We start from the raw sequence: 24,092 nt of genomic DNA on the forward strand, positions 1-24,092 counted from the left end.
ACCGCATATATATATTACATAGTTTACTGTGAAATAATGCAGTGTATGCAACACGTGTTTTGTTCAGGTTATTTGGGCTCATCAGGCATACACACTCCACTGATCCCCGGAGTGAGTATGCCTCATGAGCCCAAATAAGGGCGAAACACGTCGCATACTCTTTGCATTATTTCACAGTAAACTATGTAACATTCTATGATCTGCTTCTCGCAACAGAGAGGGCCCGTGGTGGATGTTTGCCTGGTAGGTAACCACCCATACAATCAGATCGGGACACTGACCTAACTACACACACACACCCCTCTGAAACCATATTCAACAAATAAACTTTAAGAGTTGCTTTATAACTGTACCTGTCAGTTTTGGCCTGAATTTGGTCTCCTTTTTCCTGACCTTCTTGCACAGGACAAGTCACAACACAAAACACACACTCATCCTTGCTTTTATTTAGAACTTACTTAAATGGTGCTTCAATACGAAACTGCTCCCTGAATTTATGCTGCTCCACATTAAATGAATCACATTTCCGGCGGAGGCTAGCAACCTCATTGGCCTGAAGCGGAGCAACATGCTGCTTAACTGAGATGGCCTGTTTTTTCAAGTTGTTCCACTTCTCTGGAAGTTCCTAGGAAAAAACAAATAAGAAAAAAAAAAATCCAACCGGCACCATGTGAATTTTGAGCAACCAACCTAACATGTCACTGGGATATGAGAGATGTGGTTAAAAAATCAAAACATATATGGAGAATAACCCAACTACACATGTCTTAAGCATTCCCTATACTTGATGTGAATCCAAAATTGCAAAAAAAGAGTTAGTTAAACTACGATTTTTAACCACGGGGGGGCGGGAAAAAAAAAATCAAAACAAAACAATTATACTTTTTGGTCTACCTATTAAAAAAATCTCAATTTAAATTGTTAAAAAAATGCCAAAAATGTAAAAAATAATTACTGAATATTGTTTAAATTATTTTATTTAAACATGTTTCTTAAATCTCATACAAAAAACAATAAAACCAAATTCAGAATACCAAAATGATTATTATTGACTCTGGAAATTCAAACGCCAATGACTAGTATTCAGACATACCATATTTATAATTATATCAAGAGATATGCCAAGTTGGGTGGTATCACTTTTTTCCTCTTTCTCGTGTACATGTAAATCACAGTGTGCATTGTCAGTGATATGGTAATACTGTATGTTAAAACACCACGGACTAGAAAACAGATTGAATTATTCAGACTCTACTCCTGTGGCCTTCCTTTGCAGCAGATCATTAAAACACGTACCTCTAACTGCTTATACACCTCATCTGGTAACTCTTGTTCATACGTCTTCAGCAGCTCAATGGTGTGTTTCAGTGGCTCAAACATACCATCTGTGTTGCTCTGTCTCTCCTTGACAGCCATTAGATGGCCCATGACATTCACCAAACCTGCGTAATCACCCTCAGCTACCTTCTTCACTAGACCACTGTCAGCCACTTTGATGAACTCCTGAAGGTCAGATAAACTGTTTTTAAAAAAAAAAAAAAAAAGAAGACATTTTTGACTGTTCAAATCAGGCCAGGGGAAAGGTGAACTGCTGCTGAAAAAGACTGCACTGAATGGAGTACAGTATTAAGAAACTGAAAAGATTAGATGAAATACAAAGAAAATTAAAATAACTTTGAACTAAAACAGGTTTAGCTGTTCATGCCCTGCCAACTCTACCTGTTGGTGACATGGTCAATTAGGTGCTGCTTGAACATCAAACTCCATTTCTTTATAACATTGAGGAGTGCAACTTTAAAGGGCCGAGAATCAATTCGCATCCAACCCCCAAATACACTGATGGGCTCCAGGTGGTTGACTTCATCATAGATTTTCTCGTATGAATCAATCTGCTCCTGGAATTGCTCCAGCTTCGGGGGTGTCTCAGGAACGCCATCCTCTGCATGGGCCTCGATTTCTTCACTGGTGAGAACATGGCCATAAAGCAAAAACTGGCGCATGAATTCCTTCCTGTCATCCACGTAGAGATATGAATATTGGTCAAATGTGTTTCTATACTCGCGGCACTGGCACATGACATTGTGGACATTATTCATGAGAATGTTGCGCATGTCAGCAAGGTCAGCCATATCTTCCATATCAGCCTAAAATACAAATGAACAAACTCATGATGTAATGGTGATAATTGCCTACTGCTCTATTTAAATTTATTCTTTAAACACAAAGTTTTCTTCCTTGAAGAACTGAATTCAAAAAGATGTAGCTGTCAAAATCTTTTTACTAATGATCCACTGCTTTTATTCTAATTTTGCAAAAAATGATCCATTTATTAAACTTTTACTCCAGCTAAGTGTTATGGGGTGCCATTAAATTTACAGTTATCATTGGCTGCAAGCTAACCACTGTGACAAAGTGACACCTAGTAAAATTACAGTAAAACAAATACATTCTACTTTGGTGAAAATAATCTTGCCTTATAATGAGGAAATTCATTATGTTGTGCAATCCTAGGTACCAGGGTTGAAATTCTGTATATATCTTCAACAATTCCTTCAATAATTCCAATAAACCCATCGCTAGCACCTTCTTCTAGCGAAGGCCTAAAAATCATGTCTGGAATACGAAGGTCTAAATGAGCTTCAAATAACGGGGCCAATTTACAGTCTGAATCTGTGGGAAGTAAGAAGAAATTATAAAAAACATTCATTACAAATCTACAGAATAAATTAAGCTCTCATTTATAAGCAGACATAAAATATATCACAATACAATAAACATCTCACAATAAATGCCAAAATTAGCAATCATAGGCACTTGGCCCAAATGAAGAACACTGCAGGCAAAATGATCATAAAAGAGTAGCTCATCAGTTCAATACTCCCTTTTAACAAATAACAGGGACAGAAGGGTACCAAATCCAACTACTCTGCCACCAGTTAATACATGTCCTATTTCTGAATAAGCTTTTGACTATTTTATGTATTATTCTAAGCAGCTCCGAGTTTGGGATAACATCCTTAAAACTAGATTAGCACTTTAATTATTGAAACTACAGAATAAAAATGCTGAACTTTCACTCATTTTGTGAACCTATCTTGGATTCAATCTTTAAGTTAAGCTTTACAAAAAAAGTAAACTGGCACCATCAATCAGAAGGTAGTCCACGACAGGATATAGACAGACACACACTCAGTCATGGCCAGTTTTCACTCTCCTGTCAACCTAAATGCATTTTTGGGCCTGTGGGAAGAAACTCATAGAACAGACATTCAGAAAAAGCATCCCAGGCAGGCATCAAATCAAGGTCCAATTACAATGATATTCACTTCAACAGCATCCCAATCAGTGATTTACCAATATCTGACAAAGTTAGACCGACACAGCTCACTGCTTGTGACCATTAAATGTAGTTATAGTAGGAGAACATCAAATTAGCCAAGTCCTGTGTGTTTAAAAACAAGGGGAGTCCAACTCTCAAAACTAGAACGGACTTCCAGGAGAGAACATAATGGCAGCTTTTCTATACAGACTGCATCTAAACTTATTAACAGATAAGCTAAGATCCTGTCACTGGACTGTAAAACATATTATTAATTAGAAATAAAAAAAATCTCTAGACCAAGGGTGGCTAAACTGGTATTTCAGATTTAGTCTTGTTCCCATGGCTGGTTCCTCTCAGCTGCAATATGTAAAAAATTGATAATATAACAACTTGTACTACAAGAAAACAACATTTAATCCTTATACAGTATCCAATATAACAGAAAAATGAAAAATGTCAGTGATTTTCTAACCCACTTTGTCCTGAACTGGACCTATTCTAGGTAGCATAAAAAGTGCAGAATGCATGCACACACACACACACACACACACACACTAGAACTCTGTTCACCTACCCTGCATGTGTTGGGATTGTGATAGTATGCAAAACACTATGAAGGGAGGACACAGGATGTGAACCCTAGTCTCTTTACTGCGAGGCAGCAGCACTACCACTGTGCCACTGCCGTCCAAAATGGGGAAAAAAAAAAAAAAGACTTCATGTAATACTACTGAAAGCCAGTTCAGATGGCAGGAGACATTAAATTAGGGACTTTAATAAAACAAAAGCATCATCCAGATTATCACAAAGGCAATAGTTATTAAGCAACCACACTCTTCTAAAGAGAGTACAAGAGGGAAAAAAGATTTCAACAATATCCATTTTCCAGTGACGCAATGTGCAAATACAGAATTAAATTAATAAAAAGACAGCTTATTTGTACAAATGACAAAGAGGTCAGGACCCAATGAATTGTCTTCTGTGTATGTAGCATCATCATCTTATAATAGATCTGAGCTTAGACATTCAGTAAATGTTTGTTTCTAAAACACTACAAAATTAAGTAACTGGTTCAAATTTTATACTCTTATACTATATTTATGTTTGCAAAGAGTACAGAAGCCAGTACCTTTATTAGCATCAGACAGTCAGCCAGCCCACTGCATTTTACTGTCTTTCATACCAATAAATCCAACTGCTTTTATGATTAGTTTAGTATTAAAACATTTTTTGGTAAAACCAGAGAATATCCCCAAAGCAGACTTAGAGAATGAAAAGGTGCAAAAAAATAGGTTACAACTCTAAAGATGCTTTTTTGAACGCATCTTACCAGTGTTATCCAACAAAAACTTGAGAGAACATTCAATACTGTTAAAAAAGCCATCAATGATCATTTCGTCAATGTAATCCACATATGTTTTCCACATTTCTGTTTCAGGATCAGCTCTAAAAAGGTCCAAATTTTCCTAATTAAAAAAAAAAAAAAAAAACTTTAATTACAAATAAAGAAACCAATGCATAAAGGGATATTTTTGCAAAATTACAAAATACAGTGGAACCTCGGTTCACGAACATCTGGGTACACGTACAACTTGGTTTACGACCAAAAAGTTTGCCAAACTTTTGCCTCAGTTCCCGACCGGACACTCGGCATACGAACAAGCCAGTTTCCCTTTAGGTTTGTACATGTTCAGTCTCTCCCTGTGCATTTCCTGTGCGGCGGGCAAGAGAGAGAGCGCAACACAAACACAGGCGCACGCACGAGAGACACACACACACACACAGGTGCGCGAGACAGAGGTGCACACAGACACTCCAGGCTCGCGAAAGAGACACACACACACACGCGAAAGAGACAGAGCGCGAGCGAGCAAGCGAGAGAGGGAAGGCTGGACACAAGGTAGAAAAGGATTGTTTTTGTTTTCAGTTCCGTTTACAGCGATCAGTTCATAGCATGCATTGTGGCAATGTTACTTTTCTTGGTGGTTTATTAAATTATGAATTTTTCAAATGTTCATTTTTTTCCCTGTGCTTAAAACTCATTAAAAAAAAAATTAATAAATAAAGAAAGTGTTTTTAGCGAGCGGTTCCTAGCACTATTGTGCGAATTATTGCAGTGTTAGTTTTCTCTGTTGTTCAAGGTTTTCTCAGTGTTATTCAATGTTTTTACATTTAGTTTACTATTACGCTGTGCATTCTATGGTATAGTTAACTATATTTGTGCTTAAAAACAAAAAAATATATATTTACATATAGTTCGTACGGTCTGGAACGGATTAATTGTATTTACATACAATCCTATGGTGGAAATTGCTTAGGATCACGACCAAATCGGTTTACGACCAGAGTATAGAAACAAATTATGGTCATGAACCGAGGTTCCACTGTAATCATGAGAGTTATTACTGCCAAGAATTTAATTTTATGCAGATATAAACTGCAGCACATTTAATACAAATACATATATTGACAGCACCTGGTGAATATCTGCACAAAAAGTGCATAACAAAGTACTTATTTATGGATCATATCCCTGGTGCCAGTAAGTGGTAACCCCATCTAGAAACCAATATGGCAAATCAGGAGTGAATGATGCAATTAATTGTACATCATTAGTTCAGGGCATCAAGACTTGCCTAAACAAATGTAAAAAAGTGACATTAATGTAACATTTATGATTCCAACAACAACAAACAGGCAAGTTAACATAAAAAGCTATGAAAACAATATATTGATTCTGCCAGTCCAGTCTTTCACCTAAGCAGAATGGGGGGTTGGGGGGCTGGCGGTTGTGGAAAAAAGTGTGAAATCAAAAGGCACCACATTTTACTCTGAATACAAAATTGGCTAGAATGGAAAAACTAACATGTAGAATATCAGGAGTTGATTTTGGAGAGAGTGTTTTAAACTGGTGAAAGTGTTAAAATGTTAATATTACCAGTTCCCTATTATTGACTCTTTCAATAACACATTAACAGAGTGCACTGCTGTGAACTCACACCACAAAGCATCTCAGTTCAAATCAGTCACGAAACCTGCGATGCCTGACTCAGAAGTGGCTCCTCACACCTAACACTAAAGGAGAACTCCATGATTCAGCAGCCTCTGAACACTGCACGTGGATCCCCTCCTGGTGACATCAGCTGAACTCTCTCTCTCTCTCTCAGACCTCACATTTTCGGTGCAACACTGCCGATATACTCCATCAGTCAACAGTGCAAATCTACAGACAGATGCTTCACGTTGCAAGTCCACAGCAATACACACGACAACAAGGGTGGGATTTGCACCGCAGATGGGTGGAGTATACTGGCAACGTTGCACAGAACTTTGGGGGGGGAAAGAGATCTGCATACAGTGATTAAAAGAAGCCTTTGAGCTCTTGATGTAAGGAGTTCTCATTTAGCGTAAACTGGGCGGAAACACTTCGGAGCTGGATGTAGTGAGTTTACAGCTGACTGGCGACAATTTCCACAGTGCAAATCAGCAAACTGAGATGCTTTAAGGTGTGACTCCACATCAATACACAGTTTTACAGTATAGTTAACTGCACTGTATTAGTGGTGTTAACCACAAATAGGCAGTATAAAAAACACACTTCTTTATCAAAAGTTAGGCAGCAAACTTGGGCATTGTGCAAACTTCAGCCTGGAAACTAATAGTACCATCATGCTCAAGAGTGTCCTCTTATGGGATAGCAAAAGTAAACCAGTTAAGTGTGAATATTGGGTGTGCTTGCAACAGTGATTGTCTTGCACCTTATTCAGTTATCATAAGGGGGCACAGTTAACTTTAATCAGGAGAGGAAAAACACTAAAATAAAGGGAGAACATGCAAACGTCAGGGTAAAGGTATGTATAGGGTGGTCCAGATCTAATTATGCAATTTTCATTATGCTATAAAACTTAAGTTTATTACATAGAAAATCACCCATAAAATCCTGGACAATCGAGAAGTGTGCGAACTGACAACAAGAAGAATCGTCTTTGCGCCGAACTGGAATCATCCCCGCATAAATCAAAGTCATCCAGGTGAATTGGATCTGCATAATTAGATCTGGACCACCCTGTACAACATACAGTATGTATGCGAAGAAGTAAACCAGGGTGTAAGTGCTGTAAGACTATGAAACTATAAAATACTGCCAAAAAAAAAAAAAAAAAGTCATTGAAGTTAGAAATATTACAATAAAAAAAAAAATTGGTTCCATCATACCTTTATCAAAGTATGGATTCTGGCACCAGATTCTTTGATAGCATGGTAACGTTTTTCAAGCCTTTCTCCCCGGTCATCCAGGTTAAGCAGGGTGTCTTTCTTTCCTTCTTTGCGCTCGAAAATTGGAGACACCCAGGTTTTCATGATATTCAGTATTACTTCAATGTTGTCTTTAGTTTTTTGTAAGCGTTTTTCAAGATCATGCACCAAATCCCGAACAGCCTGGATATATTCCCAGATACCTGAAAAAACACACACAAGAAAAGATTCAGTTTGTGTCTGGAGGACAGCCATTTCTCCTGCCTACAATAGTTATCTTTGCTTACCATTTACATATTAACCCTTTGGAATTTAAGAAGACTGCATCTTTCTTACAAAAACAGAAGTCAAGTGTACCTTGATGACAATATGATTAATTTACATTGCCTTTACAAAGTGGCAGCATATATAATTTACTGTAAGCACTCGTAAATCATAGAAGGCTAGGAAATTAAAAATCAGATGTACCAGCCCTGGGAATTAAATTATAGAAACAGTAAAGCAGTATTTTGTATTATGCCAGCAAAGTGAGGGGATTGTTGAAGAATTGAATAAAAACTCATTGTGAGAAAAAGAAAGCACGTTTGGGTTTGAAGAATGTCAGAAATTAGAGATTCATGTTACATTTGTATTCTTTATCTGTCAACCCTAAGTGTTTTATACAAAGTACCAAAGGCAAACCCAAAAACAAACTAAAAAAACAAACCATGCAGTGCCTTAGCGCTTTACCTCCACAGGCCCCTTAGCCCCCAAGTACACATGACACCAGATCTTCTATTAACAGACGAAATGTTTAGAGAAAGCTTATGGGTTGTCTATGATATTAGCAGGATACCACACCTCCTAAGTGGCACCTATTGACCCAGAGAACTTAAGTAGCCTCTTTCCTTCTCCTAATTCTCCTTTTTTTCACTCTGGGACCCTTTAGGAGATATTGAACCTCAGTAGGCTTAGGCAATCCAAAGGAACTACTGCATACTGGTGTGATCTGGCAGTTAGGATACAAGTGAGGAAAACCGTGCAAACCCTTTGTCATGGAGGAGTCATATGTACTCTTGGCAATGACTGTTCAGCCACATAACCCCCTTCAGTGACTTGTTGAAAAGGGTGATTCAATTTGCATAGACTGAAATGGTGATACCCAGAAAAGAGACAACAGGAAAATTATTAAGGCCTATGATCCCAAAGTTTGCAAATGAAGACTACACTTTGGGGTGGGAGGGAGTTGGTAAAATAAAATTTAAAAAAAAAAATACAAAATTAGATAGAGGTGATCTGCAAAACTTAAATTCATTTTTTGGAAATCCTCAAGAATTCATACAAAATCAAATGATGAATATTGTGACTGTGATTTGTTTACAATAAAGGTAGTTATATAAGAGTAGATTTACTGCCTGCAGAATCAGTTCAAGCAGCATCTGAATCTCTGCGGTAAGTGGCTCTTCACTTTAGAATTCAATGGTGAAACAGTGGTGTGCGCTTCTGCATCAAATTTAATGCTCCATAGCTACTCAACTAGTGGAACAAAATAGAGCCCTTATTTTCCTGACATGTTCTATTTCAAAGTCATATGGCTATTTGCATTAGTTAGAAGGCAACCTCCGTAATTAGAAAGTGAAGTCACATTAGATAGCTAGGCACAAGAAAATCCCAGACCTCTCCATACCTGCATACAGACTTACATGAAAGTAAACCCCTTGAATCATTCCAAAAATTCAACTTGGGATCTATTCACTATTTGGTGCTCACAGGTTTTAAAAAAAAAAAAAATCAAAACTATGAAAGTGTCAGAGTCTGAGGTCCTTGGCCCTTGATTGAATGATGATCTCCAAGAGGCCTGAACAGAAACATTAGTTGGAAACTCCTTCCAGAAACGGTCCAAGAGAGAACAATGTGGGTAATTAGTAACTTACAGGCTATTAATGTATAATTTTCTTTACAATAAAAGGAGCCATCACATATTTTAAGGAAAAAGCACTTGGAAATATCCGACTGAAACATTTGTATTTCCAAAAGTCATAAATAAGAAAGATACATGTCTCAACAGGAGTCTTTCAAGAAACATAAGAAGCAATGGCATCATGCAGGGTCTGAAAAGGAAAAATCATGTGTGGCAATGGGTGTGGTCAGCTTTTAAAATTTACTACTGAAAGACACTGCAGGATTAGACATGCTAGACGTGAGGCTCCTACACACCCTTACCCTAATGTTCTGTGTTCCAGGTCTATAAACTGCATCTTATCAAAAGGGTCATTCTTAATCTCAAATCCACCATCCATAGGTTTGGAAGAAAAACTTTAGTGGCTCACCTTCCTTTCTCCAGTTTAAGGAATGTTCTGCCTGCTTCAGTTGTGAGTCAACCTCCTGCAGTTGCCCAGCAATCAGAGGGTACTCCACCTCCAGGACTGTCCTCAGAATCTTGTTGTACCAGTTTGCTGTGAGCTCTAAATTAGCCACAAACTGCCTGTATGACTCCTTGGCGGCAAAGATGTCTGCTGCAGTGTTTGGGATTTTGTCTGCCTGTGTTGCTTCCAAATATTTCACCTCTCTTAATACAGAAACCAACTACAAGAGAAGTATTTATAAAAACAAGATGCCATTAATCAAACAGCCAACAAGGAGACATGTCAAAGAAAAAAAATGCTGATATTTTATAAGTAGCCAAGCCCATCTTAAGATTAGTGATGTTGCACTCATTCGGACAACAAGGCAACATTTAACTGCTCTGCAAAGAATTGAAAGTGCTGTGTCTGGTGTAATGAGACAGAACTATAGTATCTACATATGAATATAACACATCTTTGGTTTGCATGAGTGTACAACACATTGAGTTGCTTGCATATTTTGCCTCTGTATAAGGAACATGGCAGAAGATATTCTGAGAAGCCAGGATAAACCCATCACTTATTGAAAAAAATGGGGTTATGCAGAAGATTCCTTTGTGAAAACAATTGTGCTTTCACCAGTCTAGCCCCCAACCCACAAGAAACTTCTGCTCCATGTGCCTAGGAAGTAGACATTAAAGGACAAGGTCCCAATGTCACAGTGAACCATTTCACCAAGCAGTGATCATAGTATAGAACTGTGAAAACAAAATGTACTACTGGTTAATATATTAAGAAACTTGAAGTTGCTGTTCACTATGAAGTGGAACAGTTGACACAAACACACACCCCAGATGCACGGTGTGGTTCTGTATGAGTCGCTTCACCCTTTAAGGCACACATTACACTAATAAGAAATCAACTGCAGAATATTACACTTTTAGTGTGTCTTAGAATAGTGTTTACTAGGAAAGCTGCTGTATGAATCTATAGCATTACATAAACAATCTATTGACTTTATTCATAAACATAAATAAGTCATTACCTAACAGTGGTCACATATGAAAATATGAAATATGAAAACAGACATATTACAACTGTACATTTGTGAAGTGCTAGATGGCCAAATGTTCATTTTGACCAACTGTCAGAGTTTTACTGTTTAGATGGACTTTATTCTCCTTTTTGTTACCTGAATGACAATACGTCCTACAGCATAACCGGTGTTTGTGTACATTACTATCTAATGAATCTTTTGGCACCTCCAAATTAATTGGATAACTACTTGTTAGTTTTCACTTTCACAATCTGTGCACTGTATTGTTGCATTCTGTTGTGGGAAAAAAGGAGGCCTTATTAGCCTTCCTCACTTAATTTACAATCAGCAGTGCAGTCAACGCCTAAAATACTGTACATACATCAGGCATTCTTAACAGAAGGATATAAAACAACACCTTTACTGCTCTCTGCTGGTAGGAGTGTAAAATTTAAACTACTGTATATCTAAATTTGTTTTGAGCTTCAGAGCCAGCGTCAAACCAAATATTAAGGAGTTGTGATAGACATATACATGCAGAGATTCACAGTCTCTCACATCAGGACAATTTGGCATCATCAATCAAACTAACGGCATATCTTATGGGAGGAAATCCAGATGAAAAGAAAAACATGTAAACACCACACAGATGGCACCTCAGCCAGGTTTCAAGCTTGAAAAACATTTCAGCTGACCTCTACGGTCAACGTAATTCATCAATTTTGTTAAAATCATTTTTCTATTATAGGTTAGCAGCAAGGTGGTGGCAAGGAGTAGCATTGCTCCCACAAATCTGGATGAGTTTGAAACCCAATCTCGGCGATCACTAAAGTTGGATTTTCCGCATGCACCAGTGGCATTTATATCTGGTTTTAGCAGTCAGAACAACAGAGAACCTAACTCTCTTAAGACATCAATGGGTGAAGGACACTGGAGCCGGAGCCAACTGTCCTCAGAATCTTGTTGTACCAGTTTGCTATGAGCTCTATCTAGACATGATTATCTAGACATGAAAACTTGCCTTCAGCAAGGCCAAAACAGCGAACTGTTACGGAAATCTGTTTTAAAGGGGGCACTGAATCCAAATTCTTAAAGGAAAGCACTTGAACCAGTTTCCTAGAACTGTGAGGCAGTAATGGTATCCACAGAGTCACACTAATTCTCATAGTAATTCAGATTAAGGACTTCCTAGTCAGGAGTAAAGCACACAGCAGTCAGGCATTTGCTTTTTCTTATAATTTCTTGAAAATGTTTCTAAAACCTGAATATAACTGGTCAGGGCTGCAAGAGTCACAATTAACCCAAATAACTACATGTGCACCTCTTACACAGAGCAAAACACTTGCCCCAGTTAGAACTGCCAGATGACCAAAGGGATGTGTCTGGTCTAATGGAGAAGTTTGCAAATTTCACACAAGGTATCCCAGTTGGCAAATGAAGATGGAGCCCATGTGCCTTTAACCAGAAAGACCAATGCATCACCATGTTGTACAAAATACATGCACACAAATTGAAATATTTCAGGCAGAAAAACTTGATGCCCTCTGTTGACACTAATCAAAAATATCAAAACCTTAAAAGGGGAAAAAAAAAACTTGTTTAGGATAAACAAGCTGGCATACCTGAGGACTAAAATTGACTGTAATCAACTGTGTCTCAGAATCTCTGGTAATCAGTGGCTGTGTAAGGTTATACTGAGATTTTTCTGCCACGGTTTCGGTCCAAATGGAGTAAAGCCTCTCTGAATATCTGCAATAGAGAAACATAGCTTAGCATGCGACTGGACTACTACCTGTAGGCCCCTGATATGAACATGCACACAAATAAAAATAAATAAATACATGATGCTTGCCCACTGTGACTACTATGGAATAAAATATTCAATATTTAGCAATGAGCAAGCTAATTATCTACTACAGCATGGGCCATTATATTCAATCCATATAAAACTTTTTCAGCCTTTCTATATACTGTATTCCTTCAGTTCATTCAGAAACATAGTGATCAAGAGCTACATAGATCTTCTGATCCCACAGCTCTTTTCTCTACGTGAGGATACATTGATATCCTGCACCATTTCACTCAAAAGACCACTCTCTTATTTCATTCAACATATGTGTTTTTCACCTAATTGTAGAGTTAGTAAAGCCCCCATTCTCTAGATCTTCAAAGGAATATTACCAACTCATTAAAAAAAAAACCTTGATTGCTTAAGAAGATAAATCATTTTAATAAGGAGAGGAAACTGTTCATTTTCATTAGGGTTACTGGGCTAGCTAACAATTATGCTGTCCCAATATTTTATTCACAAATTCTTCAAAGCTGTCTGGGTCACTATTTCAACTCATGGCTCATTAGTTTGCTCAAAATTTGCAATAACCATTTTGGGAAGAATTTCCTCCTGTTTATGACAATGAATAGCTTGTCAAAGTGGAATATATTCTGGAAAGCTTTTAGGGTCACTTCTTCAACTAGCTGTTGGTAACTTGCTCCAAGTTTCTATAACCCCTTGTATGAAGAAGTGCCTTTTGGTTCCCATCTTCCACTTAAGCTCCACTTGCGTCTTTCAACACATAATTCACTAACTTAAAAAAAATTCAATCAGATACACTTTCTTTATACATTTGGGAATTTTGAAAACTGGGATTAAAGTCTGAGCAGAACAGCTGTTGATTTATATTCATCAGTTTTACTTTATAACCTAACATTTCATCTGCCTTTTTTTTTTTTTTTTAATTACTTTTGCACATTGCCTGAAGGCTGAGAACACTGTGTCAATGTAATCCCCTAAATCCTTTTCTGAGTTTGCTGCTAATATATATTTTTTTAGTTTTCATTTAAATTTTTCATGTAGTTGTATTTTAATAATATTTATCTTTAAATTTTTCAAGTCGTAAGACCAAGTTTCTTGGACAGCGATACTTAAATAAAAACATGTTAATGATTTTAGTCTCATTTGATTCAAGGAGTTTCAGAATATTTTCTCTGTATTTAAACTTGAGTAAAGATATTCTTAACCCATTGTGCTACCTTGAGGAATGTATTTTCAATTATAAAGCATCTTATGGCAGTTGCTACAAACGGCACTGGATAAAGAGTGAAGTGCTTAATTGAACTAAAATTTGCAAAAACAGCAAATGTACTTTTTACAATTAGGGAAATAAAATAACTAAGATTTAAAAAAGGCACCAATAGATCTGTCAGTCTTTATTTTATAATATATACAGCATAACAATCATCATCATCAGCATCATCATGAGGAAAACATAATGAAAACCAAATAAAATATAGTGAATAGTATACTCTACAAGTTAAAACGCTGGACTGCAAAGCACACTGTCACCGGTTCATTCCTCAACACTGCCCCCAAAAAGTGCAAGTCACTTCAACGTCTGGTTATCATTTTATTAGAAATAGAGATACAATTTTATTGTGTTGATAAAGTTCCTCTTGAAAGGTAATATATTAAATCACAAAGATCAGACTTCATTCACTGATCTCACCTTGTAGAAGTACCGAACCAACTCTGAAAAGACACTCTTGAGAACCTAAGTGATGAACCACGTCTCCTACCTATGATAACATTGCAGATCTATGGAAAGAACTATTTTACATCTCAAAGCACATTGGGATGGGTTTCAGTATGGACAGATGCTAAATAAAGCAAGATTATATATTTCATTCCTTACCACTGACTGAGTTTTACCCCCAGGTAAATCATTTCATCTTCTAGGGTCGCACTACAACAATAATGCGCTTCAAGATTGTATCAACTATGTGCAGTAAAATAGCTGCATAAAAACCACAAAAATCAAAGACTCGGTTCATCCATGGTACTTTCTGAATTGCTCTGAACTACCAGTGCAGAAATACGCTACATAATGAACCTGTAAAGAGCATCAGAAAAAGTAATTGATTACGAAGATAGAATACATCACAGAAAGTATGGACTATATAGTACAAAGTTGCTAGTTACAGTATGCGCCCAAAACCAACACACCATGAGGCTCTGAATAAATCACTTTACATTCCAGTGTACCAGTTGTAGAAATATGGAAACCTTTGAACAAAAAAATATGCAATTTGCTGGTCGCCTGGGATAAGTCAAGTAGCAATTAAACAACTGTGAAAAGCAGTATGTCTGGTCCTGCACATAGCAACATCCAACAGAAGATGTAATTAATTCATGCTAGAATTCAGTTGCCCTACACCTACAAGGAGGAACACGGATCAAGTTGTAAAATATATAGCAGAAATTCTTTACATTTCCAAGATGGATATAACATTTCTATGTAAAAGGAAAGACAGGTAAAAATTAACATCATAATAGCAGATAAATGACTGTCAAAAATTAGACTTGATAGTGAGTTTTAGCCTACTATATAATTACTGGCCAAAAAAACAGCACAAATATTTTTTTTAAACCTACTTGATCCAACTCAGAGTTCCCAGAAGCTAGAGACTATTCCAGAAGAACTGGGTACAAGGCAGAAACCAACCCTGCACAGGACAGCAAATTATAGGACTTGCTCACGCTCACACACACAGTGTAGAATCATTTTTTATTAGTGGGTTACAAGGAAGCGGAGACTATTATGGGAGCACTATGCACCAAAAACCAAGCCTAGATGCTAGCCAGTTCTAATGTGCATCCTCCCATAAACATAAGCGTGCAAACCACGGTTAGAACGACCCATTAGCACTTGATCAGATATGAACCTAACAGGTCAAAGACCATTTACTGTTTTGAATGAACACCATCATTCTGGTTATTCATCACATATTAATAACCCCTTTCTACTAAAAAAGTAATATTCCGAGGCCCAGATTCATACTTACTTATCCAGAAGCTGCATCATTTCTTCATATTTCTGGACCATTCTCTTTCCTTCTGGAGATTCCATGCATCTAAAATATGAAAAAACAAAACTACAAATTACTTTGACTGAAAAGGATTTAGATTTCCCACTCTCCGTGCATCCATGCAAACAGAGGAGCTGTGAGGTGGAAGAGAAGATGCACAGCGGCTATTCTAAAACGGCATACTGGGAAAATGGCTTAAAAGTCTCAGACTGGATGTGGCCCATTCTGTTTATGGAAAGTAGTTCATTAGGGTCTGGCTTACATATAAAGTGTGGTCTAGAAGTATGGCTCATGTACTCTCTGCCAACAATTACCAATCATGAATGAATAATTCCAGGAGTTGATCAAGTATGCAACTCTCTGTGAAATACTTTGTCTTTGGTATCTCTTAAGATTTATGGAGACCTATATTTCTCTCTTCACCATTTTAAATTTTCAAGTTTTAATTTAAGCTTAGCATTTATGCCACTGAAACCCTGAATGGTCTAACGAGATGCATCATTGTGTGATATCTTTATAGCTGCTCCTAAAATTAAATTAATGGAAAATTTGATTATATATTAAACTTGGATATTAAAAAGGCTACATGAAATGTTTGAATAAAGGTTAATAGCTACTTTTTACAAATCTGTTTACTGATTTTCTGTGTAGGCAGTAAACCAACCTGTAAATCAACGGCCAATTCATTTTGTAAAATTGATGCACCCAGTCAGGAGGAGGGGGCAGTCCAATGGTTTATGGCAAAAAAGGGAGCGATGGCATGTGATCATATAGCTGTATCATGAGCAGGTTGGTAGCCAACAAAAGGCAGTACATTTTACCAACCAACAGGTAGCTTTCAAAACAATTTCCTTTGGTCAAGCAGTATAAATACATTTATGTGGACATAATGTGGAAGCAATGTTAGATGAACCAAGTCAAAAATAAGAAAATGGCTTCCTCCTTCAACATTCAGGAAATTCAGTCTAAGCACACTTGTCTGGGACAGAAAAGCAACGCATTTCAAAATTCAGTTTTGTCCAGCTTGTTTTTTGTTTTTGTATAAATAGATTTTGTAGATGCCATCAGTTGACAATTGGCTTGAACACAACTGGAATTTCCCAAATAATTGAGTCTTTTATGGGAGATTGGTTTATTATAAATGAGTTGCTAGGAACAGAAAAATATTAAAGGGTTTAATTCTGGGAAAGGCCCAACAGGATGAGACAGGAAAGCCTATAGTGGAAGATGCCTTTGTGGGTATACGGAGGGTACAAGGGGCTCAGAACTGCTGAAGGACTACTAGAGAGACCTTATTAGTAACTCATTCAGGAGAGAAAGCATGTTAAAGGAAAGCAACAAAGAAATTCTAAGATAGGATACACAATAAGCAACTTACTGGCAGTGCTTAACTGAACTGAGATGTAGTCATAATTTGTGATGATTGAGTGGAAACTTTAGTGTAATGGGGTTGAAATTACAGGTTTAAAAAAAAAAAAAAAAAAATTATGAGAGGGAGGAACACAAAGGTAGTAAAGAATGTTACATTATTGGAGGTGAGCATGTATGTAAATCACATATTGTTATCAGGGTTACTAGGGTAAACAGAAACAGGAAAATAAAATCCATTTGATAATTTACATTTTTCACCCCTCCATTTTTCATTCTGAATGAACTTAAATGCCTAGTTTTGACAATCTAATCTCTTTGTTCAATGCAGTGAGATGTAGGAGGTGCTCCTTCAACATTATGTATAATATAACTGGAGCATTTTGCTTTCCTCTCACAATTCACTGACATATTTAGATGAAATCTGAAGGTTTTTATATATAAATTTATCAGCAACATTCAAAATGTTTGGTACTCACGGGTGTGTAATGTGTCTGAAGTTGCCAAATGGGACATGAATACGTTCCTGCAATTCTCGTGCCCAACACAGCCCTCCAGCTACTGCTGGCATGTTTTTATCCACAGGTGTATAACCTGCCAAAATAATACAAAGAAATGCAATTGACAAATCTAGTACAAATCTACACAATTTAAACTCACTCAACAAAATGCAAAGACAATTTAACTCCCTAAAGCCAAGTGTTTGAACTATAAATCACAATGCATCAGCACTGTGTTCCTTATAGTGAGGCACTTCACCAGTCAGGAGTCAATTTGCAGAAATATGGAAACTAAAGTGCATTTTGATGACATTTAACATAGGAGGGAGCTAAATAAGAAGAAATGGTAGAGCACCTCCAATTTCTATCAATCTAAAACAGGTGCTTTGTTTGAGGTAGCAGTACTAAACATTGCATTACTATGCTACTATTTGTTGCATAATTCTTATTCCAGAATTTAAAGTGCACTACAAATATCTAACTTGACATTTACATAGCTCTGGAAATGAGAGTAAGTCAACAAACATAGTGTCTATAATCTTGCAAGGAAAAAAGTTAGAATGTTATAAACTTAAAGTGAAACTTCACTCTAGGATGCAAGAAATTCTAGGGATGAAGGTCTGTAGTGATTCTCCATTCCACCCCAGCCCTATGATAAAGTTCACACTGTCTGTCTTTACCCAATTCTTTTTCCCTTTGCAGGTGCCGGTTATAGAGGATTTTACAGTCATCAAGCTCTTTGTCAAACATGGTAATAAGCAGAGGATATTTGTTGTATGCATCAGCAGCTATAATCGGCCTTTCCAAAAGACTGCCAAACATGTCCATCACCTACAAAAATAAAATCAGAATTGTGACAGATATGGAACAAGGTCTTAAAATCATTGTGGCACTGGTAATACTACTGCCTGAGACATGTAGGTGTAACATGAATAAATAGTACTTGCAGCTGTCAAGTGTTTGAAAAAAAAAAAAAAATTTTTCACTCATGAAACTTATTTCTAGAAATTGAAATGGAGTATGGGATATTTACAAACCTTAAACGCATGCTCCAGACCAGAGGCATCTTCAAAAGCCTGGCAAAAAATTGTACCAAGACGACGATCCATATCTTCTACTTTTTGCTTAAAGTCTGAAACATCTGCCTCAAATTCCTAAAAGAGGTTTAAAAAAAAAAAAGTACAAAATTTTTTTTTTTTTTAAGGTTGTAATGAATGGGTAGCTGCCAAACTACTTGGTAGTTATTGCTATTTGACTCTACATGTACTTACTACAGGTCATACTGTAAAATTATAAAGTGACCCAAAAAAGAAAAAAGCAAGCTTGATGAAGTACAATAGCTGTGTGGCCGATCTCGAGCTGAGCGTGGACTGTAAAACAATGACAGTTCAATCATGTCACCAGTTCAAGGTTTGACCCAAAGACAAATAAGCTAAATAAAACCTTAAAGGGCACAGATTCAGTGCCCAGTATGGACTTAAACAAATACTCCACCCACAAATTATTTTGTTTTATATGTTACTAACCCCACGCAGCTGTGGTGAAGGGCTGAGGGGAAGAAAAAAAAAAGTAATCTTATGATTTCATTGAGATCGGGGATAACAAACTTTGATAGAATGGGCATCTAAGACCACCAATTCCAGACACATTAGTACACAACACAGTGTACAAAGTTTACACGGGATTGAGCTTTTGAACTGAAGACTCTCCCTCATTCATGAGGCGTTCTCAGGCCAGCTGGGAGATATAGTCCCCTCCAGCGTGTCCTGGGTCTTCCCCGGGGCCTCCTCCCAGTTGGACGTGCCCGGAACACCTCACCAGGGAGGCGTCAAGAAGGCACCTCATCGGACTCCTCTCTACTCTGAGCCCCGCCCGGATGACAGCTTCTCACCTTATCTTTAAGAGAAAGCCCAGACACCCTGCGGAGGAAACTCATTTCAGCCGCTTGTATTCGCAATCTCATTCTTTCGGTCAATACCCAGAGCTCATGACCATAGGTGAGGGTAGGAACGTAGATCGACTGGTAAATTGAGAGCTTTGCTCTTTTTTCACCACAACAGAGCGATGTAGAGCCCGCATCACTGCAATCCGCCTGTCGATCTCACGGTCCATTCTTCCCTCACTGGTGAAAAAGACCCCGAGATACTTGAACTCCTCCACTTGGGGCAGGATCTCTCCCCCAACCCTGAGAGGGCACTCCACCCTTTTCCGGCTGAGGACCATGGTCTCCGATTTGGAGGTGCTGATTCTCATCCCAGCTGTTTCACACTCAGCTGCGAACCGATCCAGAGAGAGCTGAAGATCACGGCCTGATGAATCAAACAGGACATCATCATCTGCAAAAAGCAGTGACCCAATCCTGAGTCCACCAAACCGGACCCCTTCAACACCCTGGCTGCGCCTAGAAATTCTGTCCATAAAAGTTATACACAGAATCGGTGACAAAGGACAGCCCTGGCGGAGTTGGTTTTCATAGATGTCCATTCTATCATAGGTTTGTTCTCTCTGTTCTTCATGAAAATGATTAAAATGTTGTCCTCAGCCTTCAACACAAAGTTAAATGGCGGAAGTATCGCATACAAAAAGTCATTTTTATGTGGAGTATTCCTTTAATGTGTTGATTCTAAATAGTTCATATCATCAGATCACTTTGGATAAAATAGCTAAAAAACTGGATCAAGTAGGTTAAAAATACAAATGAATGAATGGACCTTCCCACCAAATTATGACTGATCGGTTAGCAAAAAGCTCAGTTTAAAGAACTACTTTTTTAAGATTAAAGCAACACCTTAACCAGAAACATGGTGGATAGCTGGCAAATATTTTCCAGGGGTTGACCTGACCTCCAGGATAACCTATGTAATAAAATGCAAACAAACCTTACAAACTTAATCAGTCAATTCTCTGTAACTGGTTTTCAGTATTGTACCCTAAGGATCACTAATTAATCGATAAAAAAAAAAAACTGTTAATATGGGAACTGAGGGGAAATATTGAGCAGAATAGAACAGTCTTAAGCTTACAACTTTAATAATACACTGCCAATGCATTAAAATGAAAATATAAAAAAGTTATGCATCTGAAAGTCAACATTTATATGAGATTTCCTTGCCTTGTTACCAGGATCCAGACAGTCGTAGGTTCGTTCTGTAAATACTTTAAAGGTTTCCTGAAACTCCTCGTACATGGCCAAAACCAGTTGACTGAGATTCCTTCCATAGATGCCTCCAAACTCGATTTTTTCCAACTTAAGAAGATCCACACAAGTTAATAAAAGTTCCTTTAAAAAAAAAAAAAAGATGATTTACTTCTGTCAGTCCTTTGCATCAGCCTTATAGGCAGACCTTGTGATCAGCAGAGTATGTAAGCAGTTAACAGTTGGCAGCTTCTGTTTACTCATTATACAGAGAATTTCTTCAAATTAAACATTTGCCATTTTATAATCTGATAACATATTAAATGCATCCAACTAACATGCAAACAGTTTCTGCTGTGCAACTTGGGCACATATGTTATGCTTCAGAAACTATTTAACCATAAATTGTTAAATGTGTGACACCACAAGCTGTTCTATAATGAATCTGATTTCAAATGAAGATGGAGATGGAGATAAGCTACACATAGGCAAAAGTAAAACCCATATTTGCCAGAATGATATATTACCTTTTTATGTTTATTACTTTTAATTAATTTAAATTAATTCAATTCTAAACCAAGTGCATTAAACACTGATACAGCAGCTTCTGCATCTTTGGACAAGACTGCACAAGAAAGAAGGAAGCAAATCAAGAAGAGAACCACATTAGTCTATGGATGAAAAAAGAAGCTTTATCTCAAAGAAAGCCATAAGAAGTTTGGAAATGTTATCATATTTCCTATTGCTACAGGTCAAGGACAGCTTATTAGCTATCGCAAAACCTGGATTCTTCCACTCTCCTTCCTTCTTAGTGATCACAACAGCATGACAAGGAAGGGGGGGGGGGAATTACATAACTAATACAGAACAAAATAACAGTATATGCAAACGTGGTGCCATACGACAGTAACCATAGAAGCGTAGTCCACATGCTGTAGTATACTGGGGGTGGGAATCTGGGGGGGATCAAACAGGATGAAATAGTTTAGACATGTAAAGCAAAACTCAGGGTGAATATGTGGAGGTTGAATTGGCCTCACGGAAACAAAGGAAATGAAGTGTGGAAATTAGTCAACCTTGGTCAATCCAGAAGATGGGCAGTAACCTTACTGAATCTGCTGAATGAATGTTGACAAAGGGGGTTTATGAATATGAATGGCATTGTGAAGTGACTCACCGAAAGGAGGTAGTGATGGTGAAGGAAAGGGGGACATGATGATGGATAACATATAAGCATTAACTTTTACTAATAACTTTTAAAATGGAAAAAAAAAAAATTGGAATTTGGTGGAAACTGGCCAACCTGAAAAAACTGAGATTATTAAATTGGATGCAGCAGTACTACTGATTAGGTTACTCAGTGGGTAACAATTACTAGCATCAGTTGAATTGGAGCACTCCCAATAACCATAGGGCAATTGAACTAATGGAGAGGAGAGTCAAAAAATGGGAAAAAACAAAGATTTGACCTTTTCATCTACTAATGGTAACAGTAAACAACAATTGCCATTGGTTAGACCTTTAGCTGAAACCCTTTATATTGTGGATATGTTACCTCAGAAAACTAATGCTGCTCAAGAGAGGCAGCCAGTTCAGGACAGCACAATCTTTCTTTCAGACCTTCCATGCATAGCAACTGTTGCAGCAAAAACAAATACACAATGAGCCACTAAATAGCTGCACAGCTTTTCAGCTTCTAAAAGATTTTCTACCATTCAGCTAAGAATTCCTTTCCTCCCAGATTAGACAGTAAACCCAAACAGGCTAAACTAGCTTCCACATATATATGCCTCCATCATCAAACTCAACAGTTAAGACGTATCATAAGAGAAAGTTAAATCAGAAATTGGTAGTCCGACCAAATCAATGTACAGTAACTGATGCACAGCTGACAAACAGAATTTTTCTCATAAGATTGTTAAAAACAACTTTTTTAAAAACCACGTAAACCACTCCTCTTCTCTCATGCACAAAACAGATCTCAGTGTGCCATCAGACAGAAATGTAGCTCATCTCTGGCTTACAGGATGCACCAACCTGGGCATTTTGCTTACTCTTGCCAAAAAAAACACATTAAAACAACAATTTAAACAACCAAGGATCCATTTACTTCCATGCTTAAAGTGTTGAGACCAAGAGCCTGAAGTGTGACTGTTTTTGGAGTTGGCATTCATGCCATATCACCCGATTAACCAAGACTGATCTTTAGGCACAGTCAGGTTCTAAGGAGCACTTTTTGAGCTCCATGTTGATCCTCTTCATTCAATTTTATTTATTTAATTCATTTCACTGAGTGCATACTCAGAGTACTGACAAGTTCACTGGTAAGTATGATTGCAAAGCTTACAAATTACTCATTGCATAATGAATACAGATAAAGACAGATTTATTTAAACAGACAGGAAAACAGAAGTTCAAAACTGATTACTATGAATGGAACCTAACAATATCTTAATTAATGAAACATGTGCTTATGCATTTAGATGTTTGTAACCAAGATGTTATTTGCATAAATCTGAGAACACTTTTGACTTGGTTTCTGTATCCTGAGGGAGGTATTCCTTTAAAAGGTCAACTAAACAAATGGCTGAATGTTTGGTTACCAAGCACTTTTTCATTTTGGGCAGATTGTGATATATGTTCACTGACTTGCATTTCAAAGCTACAAATCAAACTCAAGGTACTGAAAATTTCACAGAGAACCACTCTTGAGTGTATTTCACACATTGGGCATAATGTTAAAGGTTACAACAGTGTGTGAGGGTTATCTGTTTCAGGAAGCTAGATCACTATACTTAAATTGCATTTATTAAATCCAAAGCACTACTGTATACCAGGGGTCTCTAACTCCAGTCCTAGGAGAGCTACTGTGGCTGTAGGCTTTCATTCAAACCCTTTTCTTAATTAGTGACAGATTTTTCTGCTAATTAACTTTGCCTTAAATGTTAATTGATGCACTACTCAGGCACCTTAAATATTTATTTTTTCCTTAATTAGAATCCAAACAATGAGACACAAAATGATCCAACACAAACAACCACCTCCTGCGTCCATCACAAAATATCTGAAAATAAAGAAAGGTGAAGGTCTCTGCAATGTTGATCTGCTCAGGTCAACAAAATATTTTGACAGCGCTCTTATAAAACAAAATCAAGAGTTTTGGAAGTGTCTGCCATAGCAGAATGAGAGACATGGAATTAAAATAACGGGTTTAATTAGTAAAGAGAATTGCCTTCAAATTAAGAAACCGAATGGAGTGAACTTGGTTGGAGTTTGAGGTCCTGGCTTA

At 37.4% G+C, this 24,092-nt stretch overlaps 1 protein-coding gene across 1 annotated transcript in view; it reads right to left on the bottom strand.

The window, feature by feature from the left end:
• Nucleotides 1-24,092, bottom strand: part of dnah9 (dynein, axonemal, heavy chain 9) — a 262,350-nt gene that overhangs the window by 221,085 nt on the left and 17,173 nt on the right. Inside the window, exons 8-20 of the mRNA XM_039739325.1 lie at nt 20,780-20,947; nt 18,705-18,821; nt 18,348-18,498; nt 17,647-17,761; nt 15,776-15,844; nt 12,559-12,685; nt 9,886-10,141; nt 7,538-7,779; nt 4,653-4,788; nt 2,474-2,670; nt 1,720-2,144; nt 1,297-1,519; nt 459-625 (exon numbers count right to left, since the gene is read on the bottom strand). Coding sequence (XP_039595259.1) covers nt 459-625; nt 1,297-1,519; nt 1,720-2,144; nt 2,474-2,670; nt 4,653-4,788; nt 7,538-7,779; nt 9,886-10,141; nt 12,559-12,685; nt 15,776-15,844; nt 17,647-17,761; nt 18,348-18,498; nt 18,705-18,821; nt 20,780-20,947 — 2,393 coding nt within the window. The remainder of the gene's footprint in view (nt 1-458; nt 626-1,296; nt 1,520-1,719; nt 2,145-2,473; nt 2,671-4,652; nt 4,789-7,537; nt 7,780-9,885; nt 10,142-12,558; nt 12,686-15,775; nt 15,845-17,646; nt 17,762-18,347; nt 18,499-18,704; nt 18,822-20,779; nt 20,948-24,092) is intronic.

Source organism: Polypterus senegalus, chromosome 17 (genome assembly GCF_016835505.1).
Source record: "Polypterus senegalus isolate Bchr_013 chromosome 17, ASM1683550v1, whole genome shotgun sequence".
Classification (NCBI taxonomy): domain Eukaryota; kingdom Metazoa; phylum Chordata; class Cladistia; order Polypteriformes; family Polypteridae; genus Polypterus; species Polypterus senegalus.